General features: G+C 53.2%; 2 protein-coding genes across 3 annotated transcripts in view; both read right to left on the bottom strand.

The window, feature by feature from the left end:
• MPRIP (myosin phosphatase Rho interacting protein) overlaps positions 1-22019 on the bottom strand; it is a 574668-nt gene that overhangs the window by 268183 nt on the left and 284466 nt on the right. The window lies entirely within an intron of this gene.
• NT5M (5',3'-nucleotidase, mitochondrial) overlaps positions 18755-22019 on the bottom strand; it is a 30951-nt gene continuing 27686 nt past the window's right edge. Inside the window, exons 4-5 of one of the 2 annotated variants that reach the window (XM_006744611.3) lie at positions 20930-21062; positions 18755-19583 (exon numbers count right to left, since the gene is read on the bottom strand). In XM_006744611.3, coding sequence (XP_006744674.2) covers positions 19441-19583; positions 20930-21062 — 276 coding nt within the window. In that variant the 3' untranslated portion in view covers positions 18755-19440. The remainder of the gene's footprint in view (positions 19584-20929; positions 21063-22019) is intronic. The other variant, XM_081805578.1, reaches the window with a different exon arrangement.

Genomic DNA, 22019 nt, shown 5'->3' with positions numbered 1-22019 from the left:
TTCTATTGGATGTGTAGACCATATTTTGTTTATCCATTTCTCCATCAATGGACACTTGCATCATTCCCACCTTTTGGCTATTGTGAATAATGCCTCTGTGAACATGGGTGTATAAAAACCTGTCTGAGTACCTGTATGCAATTCTTGTGGGGGTTTTTTCCTTTGTTCTGTGAATGTGGTATATCATATTAATAGATTTTTGTATATTGAACCATCCTTGCATTCCTGGTATAAATTCCATTTGGTCATGGTGCATAATCCTTTCAATATGCTGCTGAATTCGGTGTGCTGCTATTTTTCTGAGCATTCTTGCACCAATATTCATAAAGGATATTGGTCTGTAGCTTCCTTGTAGTTTCTTTGGCTTTGGTTTCAGGGTAATGCTGGCCTCATTGAATGAGTTAGAAAGTGATTCCTTCTCTTCAAATTTTTTGAAACATTCAAGGAAGATTGATGTTTGTTCTTCTGTAAATGTTTGGTAGAATTCAACAGTGAGGCCTTCAGGTTTAGGGCTTTTCTTTGTCAGGAGGTTTTTGATTACTGATCTGATCACCTATTCAGATTTTCTATCTCTTTGTGATTCAGTATTGATAGGTTGCATGTTTCTAGAAATTTGTCCATTTCATCTGGGTTATCCAATTCATTGGAGTAAAGTCATTCATGGTTCATAGTACTCTCTTACAATCAGTTTTATTTCCCTAGAATCAGTAGTAATGTCCTCACTTTCATTTCTGATTTTAATAACTTGAGGTCCCCCCCACCCCAGTCTCTCTCAGTCCCTCTAGCTAATGGCTTGTCAATTTTAAAAAATTTTTCTTATGTTTTGAAGAACCAAATTTGGTTTCATTGATTTTTCTCCCTTGTTTCCTATTTTCTATTTTATTGATCTCTTCTCTAATTGTATTTCCTTCTTTCTGCTAGCTTTGGGTTTAGTTTATTCTTCTTTTTCTAGTTCCTTAAGTTGTGACGTTCGGTTGATTTGAGATCTTCCTTCTTTTTTAATGTAGTCATTCACAGCTATAAACTTCCCAATTAGTGCTGCTTTTGCTGCATCCCACAAGTTCTGGTCCGTTGTGGTTTTGTTTACATTCATACCTCTTTAAAGTCATTTTAAATCCCATTTGAGCAGCCACTTACCCATAGATGAGGAGAAGTCAGAACCAATTAATTTTGGGATCTCTTCCCTCCCAGACCCACAGAACAGATGAGAACTTGGCTACTCCGGGACTACATGGGCAGGTCCTGACTCTCAGGTGAAGGGATCCTCAGTTGGCATCACCCCTTGCTCAGACCACACTGAATGTCTGGTGGCCTCCAGTTCTCCCAGTCTCCAAGTGCCCAATGGCCCAGTCGGGTTCAGTCTTGGAGACCCCAGCCCTCCATTCCTGCTCCTTCTCAAATTTTTGGTGATGTCTCCAAGTGCCTGACAGACTTACCTGCTCTTTTCGCACCCTAGAATCCAAAAATCTTTTCCCACACCTGGGAGTCAGAAGGGTATGGACTCTCGTCCCAGGTGAGGCAGGGGCCCTTCTGGACAGGAGACCTGCCCTCTCTTCCTTATAAGGCTTTCACAGCATCACACAATGAAGAAGCAATTTCTCAGTGTGACAGTTTACTCCAAAATTTAAATAAACCTCCGGGTTTTGAGTTATTTGTTTATATATTTTTCACTCCAAATCAATTATATGTACCTTTGTCTTGAATCCTCTTCCCCCAAAGGCCTGTAAGTTACTAAATAAGTGTGTCCAGAGGATGAATGAATAAATGATGGATGCCTGGAGTTGATTTTTTTTTTTTTAATCAGAGATAGGGTTAGGAGTGGTGAAGAGTAAGTGTCTCCAGAGATGGAGGACAAATGAAAAAGTGTGCCCTGCACACTGGGATGGGGTCTATACTGTCCACCTCAGCTTCTCCTTATGGATTGTAATGCTCACCGCTGAACCCTGTTCTTTCCTCATTGGCCCTAATCCGTCATATCATACCCACCGCCTCATCTGTCCGTGCAAATATCTGGGCAAAGCAGGGTCAGATATTATAACCAGAGAGGTCCCCTGTGTTTCTCTGGGTCATACAGCAAGGATGGAAGAGCCAAGACCTTCCCAGTCATCCCTGACACTGAGAATACTGGGTGATGCAGAGTAGCAGGCCCCACACTGGGTCCTTCAGCATGCATGATCTCTCCTCATGACAGAAAAGGAAACTGGGCTGATAGAGAGGATGTCTCCTGGCCAAGATCAGGCAGTCAGCAAGCAGCGGCAGCAGCGGGAGCATTTGAACCCAGATCTGGCTGACTCCTATGCCAGCCCCTAACACAATACTCCCCTACCTCAGTGCAGCCCAAGCCTCTCCTCTCCTCTAGAGAAGAGAACTTGAGAGGTAAACCACAGCGGTCAAGTGTCCTGCCCAAGGTCACACAGCTAAAGAAGGCACAGCCAGGGTTAGAAGTTGCCGGATGCCTAATTCAAAGCCTTTTCTGGGCACCCATGCTCCCCCAAAGTCCATGGTGAGCAGCGTCAGTCTCTTCTCACGTTTGTTGAAGAGCCTAAAGGGGACCTCAAAGTGTGGGGCGGGCTTGGGAACCGGCTCTTCCGCTAGCCACGTGGGTGTCGCGGTCTCTCCGAGGCCACCCTGCTCCCGGGTGCCGCGGGCGGCGGGCAGCACAGGGGCGGCGAGACAAAGGTGCTGTGGGTGCGGGCGCGGGGCAGGAGCGAGGCTCGGCGGCTGGGGCCCGGCCGGTGCTCGCGCGGCTCACTCGCAGTCCGCACGGTCACGGTCACTCCGGCAGGTGCACACCAGACAGTCCCTTCCCGCCCCGCGCTCGTTGTTGGACCCCAGGGCCCGTCCCAGTGTGCACTTCTCCCACCTGGAGCGTGGGTGATCCAGGCCAGCCGGGAAGTCAGGGGGCCCGGGTCGAGCTGGGGTCTGCGCGCACCCACCCCGGGAGTCCCACCTCCTGGCTGCGAAAGCAGATGCCTCCCCGGCACCATGTCCTGCTTCTCCACTCTAGCCCCTGGGCCCTATGCCCCCGGGAGCAGCCCTCAGCTAATGACCCCAGCTCCCTGCTCCTCAGGTTTGGAACAACCTGATGCATGCTGACAAGTCTCCCAGAGGTCCCGGGAAGAACTGAACCCCAACTGCACACAGCAGTAACCGGCTAGTCCCTACACACTATAACTGAACCCCCTTTTCTTCCCCATCTCATTTCCACTTCCCTATCCATGCTCCTTGGAATCACTTTCCAGATACACTTCTTGCATTCACATCTTTGTCTCAGCATGTGCTTTGGGGAAATCCACCTAAGATAGGGAACTGGTATTTTAGTAAGAGCTAGCACTAAATTGATTGCTGACCCAGACTCTCAACAATACCATGAGAAATCTTTGTTATTATTAGTTTTTATCGTTGCATCAGTCAAAATAGTTATTTCATGCTGCAGTAACAAACCACCCCCAAATCTCAATGGCTTCATACCACAAAGGTTAGGCTTAGCGGGAAGGGTCTCTCTCTTCACAGAACTTCAGAACACAGAGTAAGAGGTGTTTGGTGTCTTGTGACACCACCATTTTGACATGAGGCCAAGTTGGAGGCCATGGAGAACGACACATAGGTTTTTTCCCCCAGGATGTGTCAGCTATCACTTTTGCTTTGGTTTCCCTGGTCAAGTCACGTGGCCACACCTCCTGGGGAGCGAGCGGGGAGGGATGGAAGTTCTGGTGAGCACTAGTTAAAATGATCAGAGCCATCATCTTGCCATCACTCACTTGATAGAAGAGGCTCCCAGAGCCCCAGAGAAGCCAGCTCAGCAAAAGGTCCACAGCTACCCAATGTCAAAGCCGCCAAGAAAGTGGAAACCTCATTGCCTTTTCTGTCCTAAGCTTCAGGTTGCTTTGCACATTCGATTGCTCCAAAGTGAGTTCACATTCACCCAGATTCAAGGGGGATGGTGAGGTCACATTGCAGAGAACATGTGGGAGAGAGAGACTGGGGTGGCCACCACATCCTGCAAAGGGAGAGGTCATGGGGGTGAACCCTGGCCACATCCGGGAGACTCTGCCCCCACAAGCGGAACTGAGAGGCACCACTGCTCTTCACCAGGACTACCTCAGAAATCACCTTGTACAGGTGGCTTCCCCCACCCTGCATGTCAACTCTCATGAATTTTCCGGTACCTGAAGTGCTCAGTTAATATCTGGACTAGAGTACATGAAACTTGGTGGCATTGAAGGGACCCTGAGTCTCATCAACTACATACATTTTTTGTGACTTTGGAGTCCCACCACTGCTGTCTAAGGTGAGCTGGGTGAGCATTGTTACCCCCCCACACACACACACACCTTTTGACAGATATGGAAACAGACCCAAAGGTTGCAAGGTCAAGACTAGGACTCAGGGATGCTGATCCCTGTCCCCACAGCCTCCCAACCCACTGCAAGGACCCTGGCAGGACCCCTCCTCCAGGTTAAAAGTGGAGCTTTTTTAGGGGAATTAGTCAAAAGATGGAGAAGGACAGGATGTTGAAACAGAGAAAGGAAGCTGCTTCCCCGTCACACCTGTCTCCTGCAGGGAAAAAGTTATTGAATCACCCAAATTTAAACAAGAATCAACTTGTCCAAACTTCTCTTTATCACATAGTGGAAACTGAGGCACAGGACAAGAAGGGGCTTGGCTAAGGTCACACAGAGGGTGAGTGGCAAAGTGGGGGCTTGAGCCAGGTTTCTAAAGCCCCTGGGTCCTCAGGGTGGGAGGTGGGGGCGGAGATAGCATGCATTTCCGTGAGACAGAACACAGATGTCATCCTGCTTTCCAAACAGAACAGCTGGGAACTCGACTCTTAAATTTTTTAATTTTTGTGTCTTTTTAAATGTTTTCGTCAGCCATCCCCAGGGCTGTAAAAATAGAGCTGCACAGACGCAGGCAGGGCTAAGCCAGGAGCCAGCCTGAATATTCAACTGAGGGGTGCAGAGCTTCGGAAAGCAGCAAAACCCGATGAATTAACCAGTGTCTCTGAGCTAGGTGGCTGCCTTGTTCCCACTTCCTGTTGCTCCCTCCCAGGCCCTCAAACCAGAGGAGACGAGCCCCTGTCAGAAAGGGAATGGGCTGGGTCTCTGGGTTCAAGGGAGAGTGGGTCAGAAGCCCGGTGGGGCTAGAGGAGACAGCTACCTTGGGATCACCTCTTCCAGGGAGCCTTCCAAGTTTTCAAGAAGGTGCTTCACTTTCCAGAAGAGCTGTGGAGATCTGATTTCTCTTTCTCCCTGTCTGGCTCCTTTAAAAACACACTCTTTGGCATCTGGAAGCCCCACCCAGGGGGCTGCCCTACCCATCCCAGGAATTCAGGGATATAGCAGGGACACAGGTCTCTCAACTCAACCTCACCTAACCCTGGTTTTTATCTCTCTGTGAGACTGGATGGTTAATTCGAACATCTATTCATTTATGGGTCCTGTGGACAATCACCAGGCGCCAACCGGTCCCTGTGTCAGGTACAGATAAGGCTAAGAAGGACAGTCTGACCTGGAGGACACTTATAGTCACCCAGGGAGATAGGGTGTGGGCAGGTCACTGTAATAAGCTGGCTGATAGCTAAGGGTGCCATAACAAGCTAGGGCCACCAGGTAGAGACAGGGTAGAGGTTCTGCCTACCTCTGCCTCTTCCCTCACCTGCTTCCCGTCCCCATCTACACTAGCCACCATATGGGCCTTGTTTCAGTGCCCGCCCCCCATCAAGGCCATGTTCCTCCTGCCCCGGGGTCTTCACACATTATCCCTTTCCCATCACCCCTACCACCTCCTCTGCCTAGCTAACTCCTGCTCCTCCTTCTTGTCCCAGTTTATACGTCTGTCCCTCCCTCCCTTCTACCCTCACTCCCTCTCATGGAATCCACAAAGCAATGGGTAATCATCAAGGTCTCCACCATCAGGGACCTGATCTTCAGCTACCTGGATCCAGAAACTGTTTTCCAGAGGCTCCAGTGGGGAGGAGTTTTTGGGGGCTGGAACCTGGGAGACCACCGTATCCACAGGAGAGCCAAGGTCTCCCAGTCAGTTGGATTGCTCAGGTGCAAGGTCCTGGTGTCCATTCAGTGCTGGCATATATGCCTTGGGGCTCCCGGGGCCTCCTGAGCATCCTTGGTGGCTACCCCTACTTGGCATCCATACAGGGGAGAGAGTGGGGTTCCTCATGGCCCACCACCACCTTCTCCTTTGCTTGTGTGGCCTATGCTCAGGAAGGCAGGGATGGGGTCTGCCTTCCCCAGCACAATCCTGCACCTAGGACAGGGCCCAGCATGCTGCAGGCCTCCTTTTTGCCTTCTGCCCTCGGGGATCAGCTGGAACCTGAGCCAGAGCCCATGCTGAGAAGACAGCATGAGGCCTGGCTCAAGTCTAATGCAGCCACAGATGAACACCCAGCCTTCCTGACAAAGAGGAGAAGGAGGCCCACCAAGAGGCCAGTCACTGCCCCTGGAGGCTGGTTCTTCATCTAGAGGAAGGGCTTGTGGAATGGCCACCAGCTAGGTGTTTGTGTTATGTTCAGCCTCCAGCACATTGACACGTGGGCACGTGGGCACCCTCCCCCACCTCTGTGCGCCGCCTGGGTCCTTGATGGGGCTGAGGATTATACTCACTGTTAGGGTGTACCCCTTCATTCGCAACCTGCGAATGGGGATACAAACCATCTCACCAAGAAATCGCATGTTGTGTTCCAGTCACACTGGAGCAAAATCATAATCTCTCAGCTATCTGTCAACTCCCCCAGGCTCAGCAGGCCCTTAAGGGCCACAGTAGCCAGGAAATATGGGATCTGATGACAGCCAGCCCTGAGGGGACCCTCATTCTGACCTTACCCCCCTGAGAGAGGCACTTATCTCAAGAGCCACCATCTCTCCTACATCTGTCTCTTCTGGAGCCCAGGTCCTAATCTCTAACCTTCTTTTTTGAAAGTCAGAGGGGTTTTCTGTTATTCCCAGGAGCCCAGCGATCTGTCTTAACCCCTGAGGAGACAGACTAACTGTTTCAAGCTTATACTCCACCCCTTTACCAGCTGTGTGGTCCTGGGCAAGTGGCTGAACCTCTCTGAGCCTTGGTTTCCACATCCACAAATGGGGACAATACTAGTACCTGTCTCAGGCCTTGCTGTGAGGATGAAGTGGGACAATATGCATAGTTAGACCAGCAGCACACAGTAGGTGTACCATCCTTACCCTCATGACCTGTGGTCCAGGTGCCAGCCTGAGGTGGAGGTTTGTCACCTGTTGGGACCCATGCTGCAGGGACACTGGATGTCAAAGAAAAGAGGCAAGCACAGCTGGAGCAGACTTGAGAAAGAAAATGCACTGGGAGGTCCGAGGGGTCATGCAGGCCCTGGGGACATGCGTCTGGAGCCCAGGAGAGCAGATGCCGCTGCTGGGGGCGGGGACAGGGAGCTGTCCAGGAATGGGGTGCTGAACGTAGAGAGGAAGGGCCAGGAAAAATCCAGTCTGTTGTGGACTTCAGTTTGGTGGTTCCTCAACAAGTCAAGCATAGAATTACCATATGACTCAGGAATTTTGCTCCCAAGTATACACCCAAAAGAACTGAGAGCAGGTGTTCAAACAAAAACTTGTACATCAGTGTTCATAATAGCACTAGTCACAATCACCAAAAGATGGAAACAATCCAGGTGTCCTTCAACAGACGAATGGTAAACATTAAAATGTAATCTATCCACACAATGGAATATTATTAGGTCATAAAACAGAATGAAGTCCTGATGCATGTTATAGCATGGATGAACCTTGGAAATATGCTAAGTGAAAGAAGCTGCACACTGAAAGCCACTGTCGGATTCTGTTCACATGAAATCTCCAGAATAGACAAATGCACGGACGGAAAGTAGACTGGTAGTTTCCAGGGGCTGAGGGAGGGGAGCATGAAGAGTGATGGCAAATGGGTTTGGGGTGATGAGAAAGTTCTGGAACTAGATGGTGGTGCCGGTCGTGGCAGCATGGCAAATGTACTTAATGCTACTGAATTGTGCATTTTTTAATGGTTAAAATGATAAATTTTATGTTATATGTATTTTACCACAATTTTAAAAAATCAACCCATTTGGCCACAGGCTGACGTCTTCTTCTGGTCCCTTTGCTGCCCACAGGTTCCCTGGAGAACTGGGCTCTTCCTTCATTCCTGGACATCACACCATGGGAGGAGAGGCTGGGCCATCGAGTTCAGGACAGTGAGATGGGAGGGTGTTGACCACTCCCTGGCTGCAACCACCAGCCACCAACCAGCTGTAGGACCATGGGTGACCAGGGCAACCTCTCTGGGCCTCAGAGGCCCTATCTGTGATGGCAGGGTTGGACTAGAGAGGTGTTCTCAGATAGTCTGTCTCTCCTCTCTCTGAGAGCCTAGATGAACCACATGTCCTGTCCTGACTTGTGGGAGAATCAGAATGGCAAGCACAGTCTATCCCAGGACCTCTTGCCCAGGTTTCCGATGGCCCCAGAGGCTGTGAGGCCAGCACCCTCCCCACTGCCAGGCTCTCAGAGTCCCTCCTTTCTAATTCAGGAAAGTAGTCCAATATGGGAGTCAGGGATTCTTAAAATTTCCTGGATCACAGACTTCCTTAAAGTCAGATAAAACCAACAGACTCTCTCCCTAGAAGGGTACCCAGAGCAGGGTTAAGAGCACCTGTTTATGGTGATTTATGTTCTTCATATGGTTTAAAGATTGAGAGCAGTGTTGGCATCAGATGGACCCAAGTCCAAACCCCAACCCTGCTATGATTCACTATCCCTATGTACATCCTGGGTTTTCCATCTGCAAAATGGGTGTATTCAGAGCACCCACCTCAAGGATTAGATAATTCATATATACCACTTGGGAGACGCATGGCACTCACTAACCATTGGCAAGTCCAGACTCATCTGCTCTGCGCCTTCCCTACACTTGGGAGACAATCCCTCCCAGCTCTCACCTCCTCAGCCAGAAGAGGCCTCCCATTATTATCTTGTCCTTGCTCTCCCAGCCCCCTTGCCCTGCCTTCCAAATGTCATCTCTCATAATTGTCTTGCTCTTTCCCGTTCCCACTGCCAGGGAAGCAATGGTTCTTGCATGTGGTCTTACAATCCAACAACTCTGCCATTGGCTCTTTCTCCCTTTTCTAAGGAGATGATCATATTGTCTACAAAATAATTTGCTTTACATTTTCTTTTTCAAGACTTCAATTTCATGCCCAGTCAGTCCCTGTATATTTGAAAATAGTGTAATTTCTTTTTTGAACTGTATATATAAATATATGTATAAAATACATATTTATACACACATATGTTCCTTATTTTTCCTCTTTGATCTGTCAGTTTCTGAGAAAAAATATATTCAAGTTTCCTGCTCTAATTGTGAAATTTCCCATTTCTCTTTATAGTTCTATCAGTCTTTGTTGTAAACATTTTGAAGCAATTTTGTTAGGGGCATACAATTTCATAACTTTTATTTTGCTGGTAGATTGTCTCTTTTAGCAACATAAACCCAACTTTGTCCCCTTTTAATGTTCTTCTTTGGATTTTGTCTCGTCTGATATTGATGTACACTCACCAATATTCCTTTGTTAGGATTCATGTGGTATGTCTCTTTCTATTCTCCTATGTAGACCCTTCCTGAGTCGTTACCATTTATATGTGTCTCTTGAAGGCAGGATTGTATTTTTTTTATCTGTGGAAATTTTTCTTTAAATTTTAACCCATTCACATTTATTGCAATTTTTAGAATGTTTGAACTTATTCCTGATATTGTTTTCTATTTCTTATGCTGTTTTGTTTTTTCCTCTGTTGATAATATCTGTGATCTTAGCTCCAGATTGTAATGAATTCTTACACAATCAACACTTACTTAAATTTAATCAATTTTATTGGTTCTTGGCTAATCATTGTTTCTTGTATTTCATTTCTTGGATTAATTTTTCTTCTTACTAGAGCACATCAATTAGTATTATTTTTAAAAGGGAGTTTTTTTCAATGCTAAACATTCTAAGAAATCACATGTCTTCAGGATGTGGTTTTCTTCTTACATTTAGCTGGGTAGAGAATTCTGAGTTTGGAATTATTTTCCCTTAGATTTTGAAGATAATCACTTTCTTCTTGCTTCTAGCATTATGTCATTTGCAAGTAGCCTGGTTTTTGTCCGGAAATATTTAGAACTTATTATCCCCAGTGTTCTAAAATTTCAATGCTCTGTCCAGTAGTGAATCTCTTTCATTCATCCTGCCTGGCACTGGTGACCTTTTTTATTTTTTTAATTTATTTGACAGAGAGAGAGAGCACAAGCAGGGGGAGAGGGAGAGGGAGAAGCAGACTCCACTGAGCAGGGAGCCCGATGCAGGGATGCAGGACTTGATCCCAGGACCCTAGGATCATGACCTGAGCTGAAGGTGGATGCTTAACTGACTGAGTCACCCAGGCGCCCTGGCGACCTATTTTAATCAGAGTTCTGGGACACTGTCAACCTCAACCCTGGACAATTTCTCCCCCACATTCTTGTCTCCTTTTGGACTAGGAAACAAAATTTCGTTCTTTGGATCTCTTTGTCCTTTTAGTGTTGCATTCTAGGAGTCCTCGACTTAATCTTCCAACCCACTATTGGCTATTCAGCTATGTCCATTCTGCTATTCAGCCTATTTATTGTTTTTTTTTTCCATGACTAGATTTTAATTTTCCAAATTCTTTAATTGATCTTTTGGAGGGTCCAATATTCTACTACATCTAAGGATATTGACCATACCTGTTCTAAATTGTTGTTCTGGCTACATAACTCCCTTTCCTTGGGTATCAATTCCCTTGTTTAGGACTCTGATGACATCATTCATGGGCTCATCCTTGTATCTGAGTTTCACTCTAGCTGCAGACACCAAATCGATTTCCCACAGCCTGCCTTCACTCATTCGGGGGGGCGGGGGGGGGAGAGAATGTATCACTATGCGATCCCTAATGTTCTGTGCTTGGGGTCTCCATTCTCCCTGGGTGTTACCAGTTTTCTGGGACACTGCCTATCTCTTCAGCTATAGCATCCACACTTGCTTCTCCCCACTTCCCCAAAACACAGATACCAGAGTTCTCTGCTTGGCCCAGGTGTGTGTGTGTGTGTGTGTGTGTGTGTGTGTGTGTGAGACATGCATGTGGGTGGTAGGGAAGAGGGTTCAACTCACCTGGTGGCTCCCTAAACAGTTAGTTATTCTGCCAGGAGCCCAGGGCCCTCTTGAGTCCCCAGATCCCCCCTCCAGGGCCACCCCTCTCCCATGGCTCCCTCCTTCCATCAGCCCCAGTTGTCTTCCACCTTTAAGGTGTTAGGCAGTTTTTGGTTCACCAGTGGCACCATTCCTGTTTGTCATGTTGTTGGGATTTGGGACCATGCGGGGAGGCTTCAGTGTGAGTCAGCAGCCACTTGACCTCTCCATTTGTGCGTGCCTGGGGGTGTTTTCCTTTCCACTCAGAGCAGCAGCTCTGGATGGCGGGACTGGCACGGCCTTCGGAGTTGGGTGGAACCCAGGCTCCACTTTCTCAGCTTCAGTTTTCACAAAATTAAAACCAGATTATCCTGGTCTGACTTCATACTCGTGTGGGAAGATTAATGAAGTGATAACGTGTCTGGAGTACACTCAATAAATGTTGGATCCTTTCCCTCTTCCTCCTGACTCTTTCATCCACTACACAGGAAACGCCTCCCTAGAGCTTAAGTTTGAAGCTAGTGGTTCAGGCAGTTAGTGCTGAGGAGGTCAGAAGACTGAGATGTCCCAGGGGGCTAGGGCAGTCTGCGAGAACTTTCTGGGGGGTGGCAGAGGCAAGCAGGGGTGAACTGAGTGGAGAGGAAAAGGGGGGAGTTGCAGGCTGTGGGGGTGGGGCAGGATGGGAGAACAGGACAGGGTCAAGAGTGGGAATGTTGAGCAAACAATGGTAAGCCTTGTTTCCAGTCAGAGGCCAGGGGCTCAACTGCCACCAGGGGCCAGGAGATAACTCAAACGTGTGGACAGGCCTGGGTCATGGGGGGAGTGGAGACAAATCCTCCAGCGCACACAGGAGTGAGCACATTCATCCCGAAGCTCTGCTCAGCACTGCCCAACCAGGACAGCCACAAGCTGTCCCCGGCCAGACTGGGGGCACTTGAGTGGGAGGATGTAAAAGATCCCCTGAAAAAATGTTAGCCAATAGCCTATGCCTCAGCTGGTGCCTCTGGTTTGTGTGGGGTGCTTTGTGAAGGAGGGAAGGCAGCAAGCTTGGATGGGACCCCGCAACAGTGCCATCTCCATGAGGACAGGGACCCATAAGGTCTCTCAGCATTCTCCCCTAGCCAGGCCCGCCCCACCTGCTCTCTCCCTGGAGCCTGAACTGCTCTCTTAGGTGAGGGTTAGAGCTGACGCCATTCATCCATCTGCTCAGAAATCAGTAGCTGATGTCCCGTCTGTGCACAGCCCAGGCTCAGCCCACAGGGGTTTCCAGAGCATACAGGGGGTCAGAAAGAGATGCTGGTGGTTGGGAACACCAGGATGGGACCAGAATACCGGGCAGGTCTGGTCCAGGAGGCCGACTACACTCTGGGGACCCCAGAGAGGCACGGAGCAGCCAGAGCTGGTCCTCTGGCCCCATCCTGTGGCCATCGTGTGAACTGCAGATCCCACGCTCCAGCCTGCATCACCTGTCTGCACAAAAGAGGATCCCCACCAGGGAGGATGCTGCAGAATCTGGGAGAACACTGTTAACATCACAGGCTGCGTCTCCTAAGTCCCACTTCTCCTCTGACCTCTAAATTTTAAGTACCCTGATTTCTGTCCCCTGCCCCAGTCTATGCTTCTGAACCAGCTTTGTGGAATCTAACCCAGGATTTTAAAAATTTTATCCAAATTGCCAACAGGGCTGAGGTGTTCACTGGACAGGTGATTTGGTTCCTATTTCTATGCGTTTCTATCCTTAAGAGTCATTTTGTCACAGCCCCAACGTTATCTGTGGAGGGCTGCCACTCTGGGACTTGTGCGGACGTATTCATCTCCGAGGCCCGGCCTCCAGGCCTGGTCAGCTCTGGATAAAAACCTGCAAATGCGGGGCACCTGGGCAGCTCAGTCAGTTAAGCATCTGACTCTTGATTTTGGCTCAGGTCATGATCTCAGGGTCGTGAGATCGAACCCCGCTTTGGGCTCCGCAGTGAGCACGGAGCCTGCTTAAAATTCTTTCTCCCTTTTCCTCTGCTCCCCGCCCGCACTCCTCTCTCGCTCTCTCTCTCACACACACACCCCTGCAACCGCAGCCACCAACTCGAACCAGCCCTTCCTTCCCACAGATGGTGCAGGGCTGGGAGGGACGGCAGCCTGCCTCCCCACCAGGAGGTCGGAGGTCAGGTTTGGCACAGAAACCCTCTGGCAAAGGGCAGCAAACAGCACGTGTGAAGACACGGGTAAGATGCATTCCAGGGGCTGCAGGGGTCCAGGGTATCTGAGAGACGTGGGCAGGGCCAGGTCAGGAAGGGCCTTCCTGGAGTGCTGAGGAGGCTCCCCCTTACCCTCAGGGAGCCGAAGCTGGCTTGGGACCTGCACAAGCTCCTGACTCGGAAGCAGGATGTCTTTTCTCTTCAGGCCCCCTGAAGTCCTTGAGGGTGGCTGGTGTTTGAGGTTTGTGGCTGGAGCCAGGCAGGCTGGACAAGGGTCCTCGGCCTGACACCCGGGGCCCCCCATCTTGTCCACAACAGCTCGGGAGGAAGAGGCAAGAAGAGCTGGTCCAGGAGGGCCAGCACGGAGCTTAAGGAATTTGGCCCTTCCTTCTTCTTTTCCAGCAATTGCCTCTGTACTCCACTAATCACTAGTGTCCCCGTCCCCACCCCCCCAACCCCCCGCCACACACACAATTTCAAGAGTGGGCTGTGCTGCCACCTGGTGGCCAAGCCAGGATAAGCGCCCCAGTTCCCATCCGAGCCTCCAGAGCCCACACAAATCCGACCCCATGGAGGCGGGGGGGGGGGGGGGGCTCCCCACCACCGATTTCACCACCTTGTTTCATAGAGCAAGTCTGTTTTCTCCAGGGAGGAATAAACGTCCTTATTGCCTGCAACCCCTTCTCATGCCACCATGGAAGCTGACCAGCTCTGGAACAGGCTGAGAGAGAAGTGGCTTTGCAGAGAGTTCCCAGCAAGCTGGTGGCAAACCCAGTCTCCAGACTCCCTGTTCCCAGACCCTCCCACTGTCAGGCTGCCCTCTGGCTCTCCCCTGCAGGCTCTGGGAGCTGACTTCAGAGCCCATCTCTGCCCACTGGGTGGCCCAGGGCTTGTCAATTAACCTCTCTGAGCCCTGCTTCCTGGGCAGGTTGTGGGAGAAACCAAATATACATAAGCTAAAACTCTATGGATAATATCAAGCAGATACATGCTTGATATTAACTATGACTGATAACTGTTTTTTTAATTGCCAACTAAAACTAACTCAGCCTCTTTCCACCTAAAATGGTCTTCTTTGATCTCTAACTCAGGCTCTTTCCAGAGGCGTTCAACTCTAAATCCTCACTCCTAGAGGGGCTGTTTCTGTCCCAGCCAAGAGGACATCTGGATCCAGGAGCTGGCTTCCGCTTGGAGCTCAGGTCAGGGCTCATGCCTCCTGGCTTTAGGCTGTGAGCCTCACCCTACGTGCTTGCACTACCGAGTCCCTGCTTCAGGGCTAATGAGGGTCTGCTCTTGGCCCAGCCAGATTGGGTGGTCCCCCGACAGCCCTCAGCCACAGGGCCACTTGGGCCCTCCTCGGCAGCCACCTAATGAGCTCCCAGCCAGGGTCCTCCTTCCATCTGCATCCCCCACACAGGCATGCAGGGACCCTGAATTCATTCCCTTCTGGACCAGAGGGAGAGCCGGGATCTTGGGGGCCACCTCGGCCTCACCTGCTCAGTGGCTCCCCTGCCTGTGAAACTGGCCTCCTCAAGCAGCTGGGTTGGCTGCTGGAATTTCTAACATCCCTCTCACACCCCTGATGCACACACTTGCGAGAGGGTGGGGGGTCCCTTCCCAGGACCCTTCCTGCTCATCCTTGCTCTAGCTGTGGTCACTCATCCCAGTACCAGCAGGCCACGTTCTCTCTAGTGAGGACTGACCCAGGCCATCTCCTCCTTCTTGCTCACCCCATGGACTTCCTGTTCTAGACAACACGTGCCTGCCGTTCTGTGGGGCAGTGGAACTCCTGGCTTTGCCTGAATGGCAGGAGTGCAGGGGAGGACCACTGGCAAATCAGGGGCCACAGGTCATGTACCAAGTGTCATGCATGCTCTGTTATATTCGTCCTTCTGCCTGGCCTGCAGAGGAATCAGTGAGCTTCCCCCCCAACCCTGCCTCCCCTTCTCTTCCACCTCTTTCTCTCCCCCTCCCCATACCCCCTTCCTCAGGCTTGTGACTGAGGGCCAACTCAGCCAACTCTCCTGACTTCTAGGCAATGCACAGGTCTGGCCTGAACCTTTCCCACCTGCCCTCGGGTCTGCTGCAGGCTGAGTGCCTGAATACTCACCTTCAGATGGAGGCCCATCCCTTGAGCACTGACTCAGCTTTCACCACGAACACCTGAGCACTTAGGGCATTCCAGATTGGAGGACAGTGTCATGTAGAGGTCACAAGCCCCAGAGCACAGTCGCCTGGGCTACAATCCTGCTGGCACCACTGACCCGGGACGGCCTCGGTGGGGACCCTTGACTCTGCTGAGACCACAGCCCCGTCAGTTAAGTGGGAGTGACCGCAAGAGGGTGGTTATGAGGCCATAGAACATGCTCGTCAGGCTCTGGAACACCGTAAGTGCTAAGGAAATGATCATTGCTAAGGTTATGATTTTGGAATGGGTCCCAGTGGGGACACCGTGACCCAGAAGACTGAAGAAACTACACCGAGTCTTTCTGCCTAAAACCCCTAGCTGACCTGGAGGCCGTCGCTCCTTCCAGGAGCCCTGGCCCTAGGACCCAGAACATTTCCAATGTTTTCAAAGGGGCAACTCTCCACTTCTGACCAGGGCCACCTCATCTCAGGGCAGGACTAGCTGGCTTTCCTACCCGGAGGGCGGACTTCCTTCGCTGCAGTCCATTCAACGGTTCTAAAGCAAAACATATGCCTCTCAGGCTTTGAAGAAAGTCACCTTCATTCCAATTGTGTGTATCCCATTTGACAAGAACAAAATCATAAAGCCTCGCAGTCCTGGCCTCTGTCATCGGCTGTTGCGGGTGCCCCCCCTCACCGGCACAAAGAGGGTGGTGACGGGCCCCATGGCAGAGTGAGTGCCATGGGGTGGGCAGCCGTCCATGCTGGTTACCTGCCCAGGTTCTATCTCCTACCTTCCCTTTCTCTTCTCTGGCTTCCAGTCCTCCCTCCTACACTCCCTTCTGCTCCTCGGCAACACCCTCCAGCCCCAGGGCCTCTGCACCGCCTTCCCTCAGCGAAGAGGGCTCTACCCTCTTCTACCCAGCCCTTAGGTGATGCCCCCTGCTGGAAGAGGCCTCTCCGGGACCTCAGGCAGCCCAGGGCCCCACTCCACTTGCCTCCCCCCGCCCCCACCCCCCGCAGCCCCCAGACTTCTCCTGGAGCGCTGGGTATAATTACAGTGAGTTCTGGATGGCCTGTCCGGCGGGGCCACATTCCCAAGCACTGACTAAAGCATCCTTGCCCTGCAATTATTTTTTCTCCTTTAAACGAATCAGGCAGCTGAAGAGGTGAGTGCTACCTCAGGGTGAGTGAGCTTCGATGAGCAAAGAATGAATTCAGCGATTTGTAGCTTTGGAGTTTTTAAACTGGCCTTTAAAAGTCCTGGTGGCCATCAGTTGAAAAGGAAAGGTTTGGGGAGACTCAGAGCACAGCTTGAGCTCCGAGAGGAGCAGATCTAGAATCAGGCCCTGCCACGGGCTGGGAGTAGACAGCTGGCAGATGCGAGGGAGGGAGTCCCCAAGAAGGGGCTCTGTGCCCTGGCCTCCCGCCCCACCCCTCCTCATGCCTGGGGCCCTAGAGCGCCCTGCAGTTCACCAGGGGCCAGGAGCAGGGGAAGAAAAGGCTGCAGGCGGTGAGCAGGCAAAGGGGTCTCACTGCCCCCAGCAGGGCACAGGCGGGAGCAACTGTCTCCCTCTGACGGAGGTGGCCTGTCCCCCAGACGGGGGGCCCTAAGGCTGACCTCGGGGGGACAGGCTAGGTCAGCAGCGCCAGCACCCACGGGTCCAGTGACCCCAGCACGAGGATGAGGAGGGGATTCCCTTCACCGCTGCAATCACTACACGAAATAAAGTGCCCCCACATCCACACACCCCGCATCCCCACCACACATCCCAGCACGCCTCCCACCCTATGCTTGGGACACTCCCTGGGGAGGAACCAGATGTGGCCGAGAAAAGCCTGATGAGATTAAGTTTCTGTCCTCAGCACAATGAGGCCCCAAGACAAAAATGAACTAAGTGGCTTTTTTGTTTTGAGGGCACCAGGCTGGCTGGGTCTGGTTCACTGCTGCGGCCTTGAGCTAGCACCAGTCCCACGAGCAGCAGGTGCTCTGTGGGTCCTCCTCCCAGCCAGAAGGTCAAGTCCGGGCAGAGCGTGGTTCTCACCAAGCCAGAGGCTGCGATGCCCTGCCGGTCCCGGGCGATGGGATCCCAGGGGGTCTCCGCATGACCACCAAGCAGGGGAGGCTCTTAGGAGAGGTTGTGAAGGCTCGGTGGGCAGGCCTCTGCTGGCGACTGGGGCGTGGAGGCCACAAGACACAGGCCCAGGAAGAAAGTACGTCATGCAGGTGGCACGGTCTCCTGGCCCTTAGACAGTGGCCTTGTCCTCAAGTGGGTAGCAACAGAGGGTCTCCGGGGAGCAGCTGGGGAGCCAGCCCTCCAGGGTCTAACTCCTCCCAGAGCTACAGGCTGGGGTGGCCAAGACTCCCCAGGACGCTGCCCTGCTTGGTCAGGTGATGCAACCCCAAATACACTCCTCGTAGGACGGGACCCGCAGAGCCCCCACCCCACCCCCCGAGGGCTACAGCCACCGAGGTGGGACAGCGCCGTGGAAGACCACCTTTGATCAAGCCGACAGTCCTTCCTTCCTCATCTGGATGACCAAGCTGGCCTGAGAGCCACAAAGCCCCGAAGCTCAGCCAGCCCGAGCTTCAGACACTTTTCCCTCACCTTTTCTCCCACTTGACGCCACCCCGTGGGGCAGCCCGAGTGTGCCTGTCCCAGGGGCCTCCCAGGAGGCCCCCAGAGATGGAACAACTAGGGGTTCTCTGCAGGGCGGCGATGGGGAGGACAGCAAGTGGAGGGGCGAAGGTCTTCAAGAAAGCCTGGGGAGGTGATGGTAGGTTCAAGTTGCCACTTCCCGGTGGGCGGAAGAGCACAGAAGCCGAAAAGCACAAAAGGAAGAGGGTGACCTCCCCCGGCCCCTTCCCCACATGGCTCCTGGGCTCTCATTAGGAACATTGTATGGGAGAGGAGCAGAGAGTGGGGTGCTCTGAACTGGGCAGGGCAGGAGGGGCTGGAGGCCGGGGCCCGGGGGGCATGCATGGCAAGGAGGCACGTGAGAGGGGGACCAGTCAGCGTGGTGGGCGGCCTACCCAGGGGACCACCATGGCTCCTCCCTCAGCCCATTCCTCCTTGGTCCCACGCAGCATCCGTGGTGAAGTGGGCGGTGAGGCCGCGCCCTCCTCAGCGCCCTCAGCAGTGCAGGCGGCCCCCCAGGTTACTTACAAGGTGTGCAGCTGGGTGCCCAGGGGCCAGACGCCGGACGATCTCGGGGCAGGGGCTAGAGGGGGGCCACATCCTCGGGCGACACGTGAACCGCATTTATTTGGCCGGCCTTCAACAAATGCTCAAGGCTGCTGACTGCTGGGCCCTGAGCGGGGCCCCAGGGACAGGAGTGCGTGAAACCTCTCGGCCGGTCCAAGGCAGGGCGGCGTGCGGAGGCCCCAGCACAGAGCCTGGCGTGCCCTGGCACTCAGGGAGTGTTTGCTGAATCCACGGTGGGCCCCCGGGCGGGGGTGGGGGGAGCGGGGCCCGGCGGAAGGGGAGGGGAGGGAGGGGCTGCGGCCCAGACTGTGAGGGCTCGTCCCACCTGCTCCTGCTCGTAGCCCTCTCACCCCGCCAACACCTCACTGCCAGCACCATGGCCGAGGGGCCTTGGACACGATGCGGGGGGGGGACTTCCCTGAGGGATGGGGGCAGGACTGCTGGCCCTCGGCTCCTTCTGGTCTGGAGCCCCTTTAGCCCCGTGCAGCCTGGCCCTGGCCCGAGGTCAGCCTGCACCGCCTGGCCGGACGGGTCTTGTCCAGGGCCCTTGGGCCAGCCCTGCCCCGAGATCAGTTTAAGGCCTGGCAGGGCTGGGGAGAGCGGGGAGACATGCAGTGGGCCCGGGCCATGTGAGAGGGACCCCCACCCCGCCCTGGGGGGGCGCTGAGCTGGGAGCCCTGAGGTCAGGGGCCCCGCGGCGGAGCCCAGAGCACAGTCCAGCTCAGCGGGGCCGCTTGCTGTCCAGGATGGCCTTCCAGTCGTCCGCCCACGAGTGCAGCCTGCGGCCGGGGGGCTGCAGCTGCACGTGCCGATTGTGACAGGCCGTGAAGAGGATGTGCTCCCAGCTGGGGTTTGGCTCGGCCCCTGTGGGCGGGAAAGCAGCGCCTCAGTCCCCGGAGGCCCCCGAGCGTCCTCAGGCAGGCTTCCCAGGCCCGTCCGTCAAGTGGTGACCACACTAGGGCCTGTCCCGACGCAGGTGGCCAGGATCACGTGAGCCTGGCCCACGGGAAGCACGGGGGTGGGGGGGTGGGGAAGGGGGGTGGCACCCGGCGGATGCACCGCACACGGGGACTTCTGTGCCGGCCATCGCGGCGGCCACCATCGGAGGCTGAGCCCTGCTGATGCCCGCCCCTGCCCTCCTGCGGGCTCAGCCTTCCCGCAGCTTCCCGGCTCTTGGCCGTGGGCCCCACGAGCCCCCCCAAGCTCCCATCCCTCACGTCCACCTCTGTGCACTGGCACTGACTCCCTGGCTCCTCCTTGCACAGGCCTCTCCCCTGCTCCCCCGTGGCTGGACATGGAAGCTGAGCGGGGCGCTGGGGCCCCCCTCTGTGTGCCCTGACTCTCCTTGGTTCACCGCGTGGTCTGGGAGGTCAGGGGTGGGCACACCCACGAATTCTACCCTCTGGACACTGTGACTAGTGCAGAGATGCACATGCTTCCTGAGGCAGCTCCAAAAGCCATCAGGGAAGCAATATTCTGTATTCCCCCACTAGGGTGTCCAAAAGACTAGGATTTAACCTCAAACTGCTGACGGCTACCGAGAGGAGAGAGCATGCCTGCGTACAAAGACAAACCAGAGCAGAGCCGGGAGACAAAGAAACTGAATTTGGACTCATGTTGTTCGAGCTCCTTGTTTCACTGTGCCTGAAGCCTCCCTACCTCACCTTTCCAAGTAGGTGTGCTAATAAATCTCCCCTCTCCTTTCTAAGCCAGTTTAAGGTTTGTTTGTGTGTGTGTTTGTTGGGAAGGAGTCACCTAGAAGCAAAAGGGGTAAATACAGTTCCAAAACCAGCTTCAACTAAAGAAATGATGCTTTGCTCTTCTGTTTTACATAGTAGCTTCACTCCAAATTGCTCTTGGGGAAAAAATGGCTTTGGTGCTAAAACCAAACTTTTGGAAGCCAGTCTGGCCCTCATCTTACATAAGAAAGGCAAGGCCTCAAGGTATAAAGGGACTCATCCGAGGCCACCCCATGAGTTACCCCAGGAGCTAGGACCTGCTTCTCCTGACTCCCAGTGGCACCCCTTCCAAGGCTGGATGCTGAGAATAACCTTGTCTTCCTGGTAGGGAAGGGGCTCGGCACTGGGCCTGAGGCTAGAGGTCTAATACACCGCTGGTGATCAAGTGGGGACCACTCAGGACAGGGGCCCTGAGGCCAGCCCCACATGCTGTTTGTCCCGGCAGCTCTCAGCTCCACACTCGCTCCTCACCTGCCGTAGGCCACTTGCCTGTGATGTCTGGCCTGTCGTCTATGAGAAGGTCGGCAGAGACCACGGTCTTGTCTGTGGCCAGCACAATGTGATCCAGAAAGTCAGAGCCAAAGTGCTTCTCCACCCAGGCATACTGGAACACAAACAGGTAGGGGGAGAAGAGAGTGCCATCAGACCTGGGCACAGACGGAGCTGGGGCCCGGCCAGGCTTTCTCCAGGAAGAAGGGCCGCCATCAAGGAGATGAGATGATCCCACGGGCAGCAGAGAAAAATGGATACTCCGGAGATGGTGTGACTTGTCCATGTCCCCACAGCTCCAATCCTGCCCATGCCTGGTCTACGCAATCCAACACTCATGCCATGATTGCCTTCTCTGATCCCCGTGTGCATGCACTCTGTTGGGCTCTAGGGACAGAGGCGAAGGGGGACAGAGCTCAAGACACACTGAAGCAATTCATTAGATGCCTCCAGGGAAACTGCCCCCAAACAGCAGTCTGCAGGGCCCCTGACCTGCGTGGGGTGCAGTGCAATGCGGAGGCAGGAATGGCCCAGGGCTAATGTTTCCAGCATACCTACTCCGCAAACACTCACCACCCATCATCTTATCTAAGCCTCAAACAGCTGATGCAGCAGGCAGCATTCTCTTCATTCAGTCCCTTATGCACCCAGGGTCTACTGAGCATCCACTAGGACCTGGAAGCCCCCGGTGTGTAGGAGAGATGCTCTCATGCAGTCCACATTCTACAATGCAGGAGACACAGCACACAGACAAGCAAATTCAGGTGGAACAGGCCTCCCAAGTAATACAGCAAGGAGCTCTGACAGAGGGCAGGGAGAGAAGGCCTCTCTGAGAAGAGACATCTGCAACTGGCCACGTAGGACATGGCAGAGCCTGGGTATTAAAGGTCTAGAAAGTTCCACACAGAATAACAAATGCAAGTGGTGCAGGGCAGGAACACACTTTGGAGTTTATCTGAGTGGCTGGAGTGCAGAAGAGAAGCAGGAGGAAAGAGAGAGGCAGGGGGCAGGCCAGGTCCCATGGGGCCTCGCTGGCCTTGGTGGAGAGGGACTCCTTGGTTCTCAGTCCGCC

The sequence above is a fragment of the Leptonychotes weddellii genome, chromosome 15 (genome assembly GCF_054177405.1).
Source record: "Leptonychotes weddellii isolate Sample4059 chromosome 15, ASM5417740v2, whole genome shotgun sequence".
NCBI classification, from domain to species: Eukaryota; Metazoa; Chordata; class Mammalia; order Carnivora; family Phocidae; genus Leptonychotes; species Leptonychotes weddellii.
The sequence above is the reverse complement of the archived record's forward strand: the minus strand, read 5'-3'. Positions and strand labels throughout refer to the sequence as shown.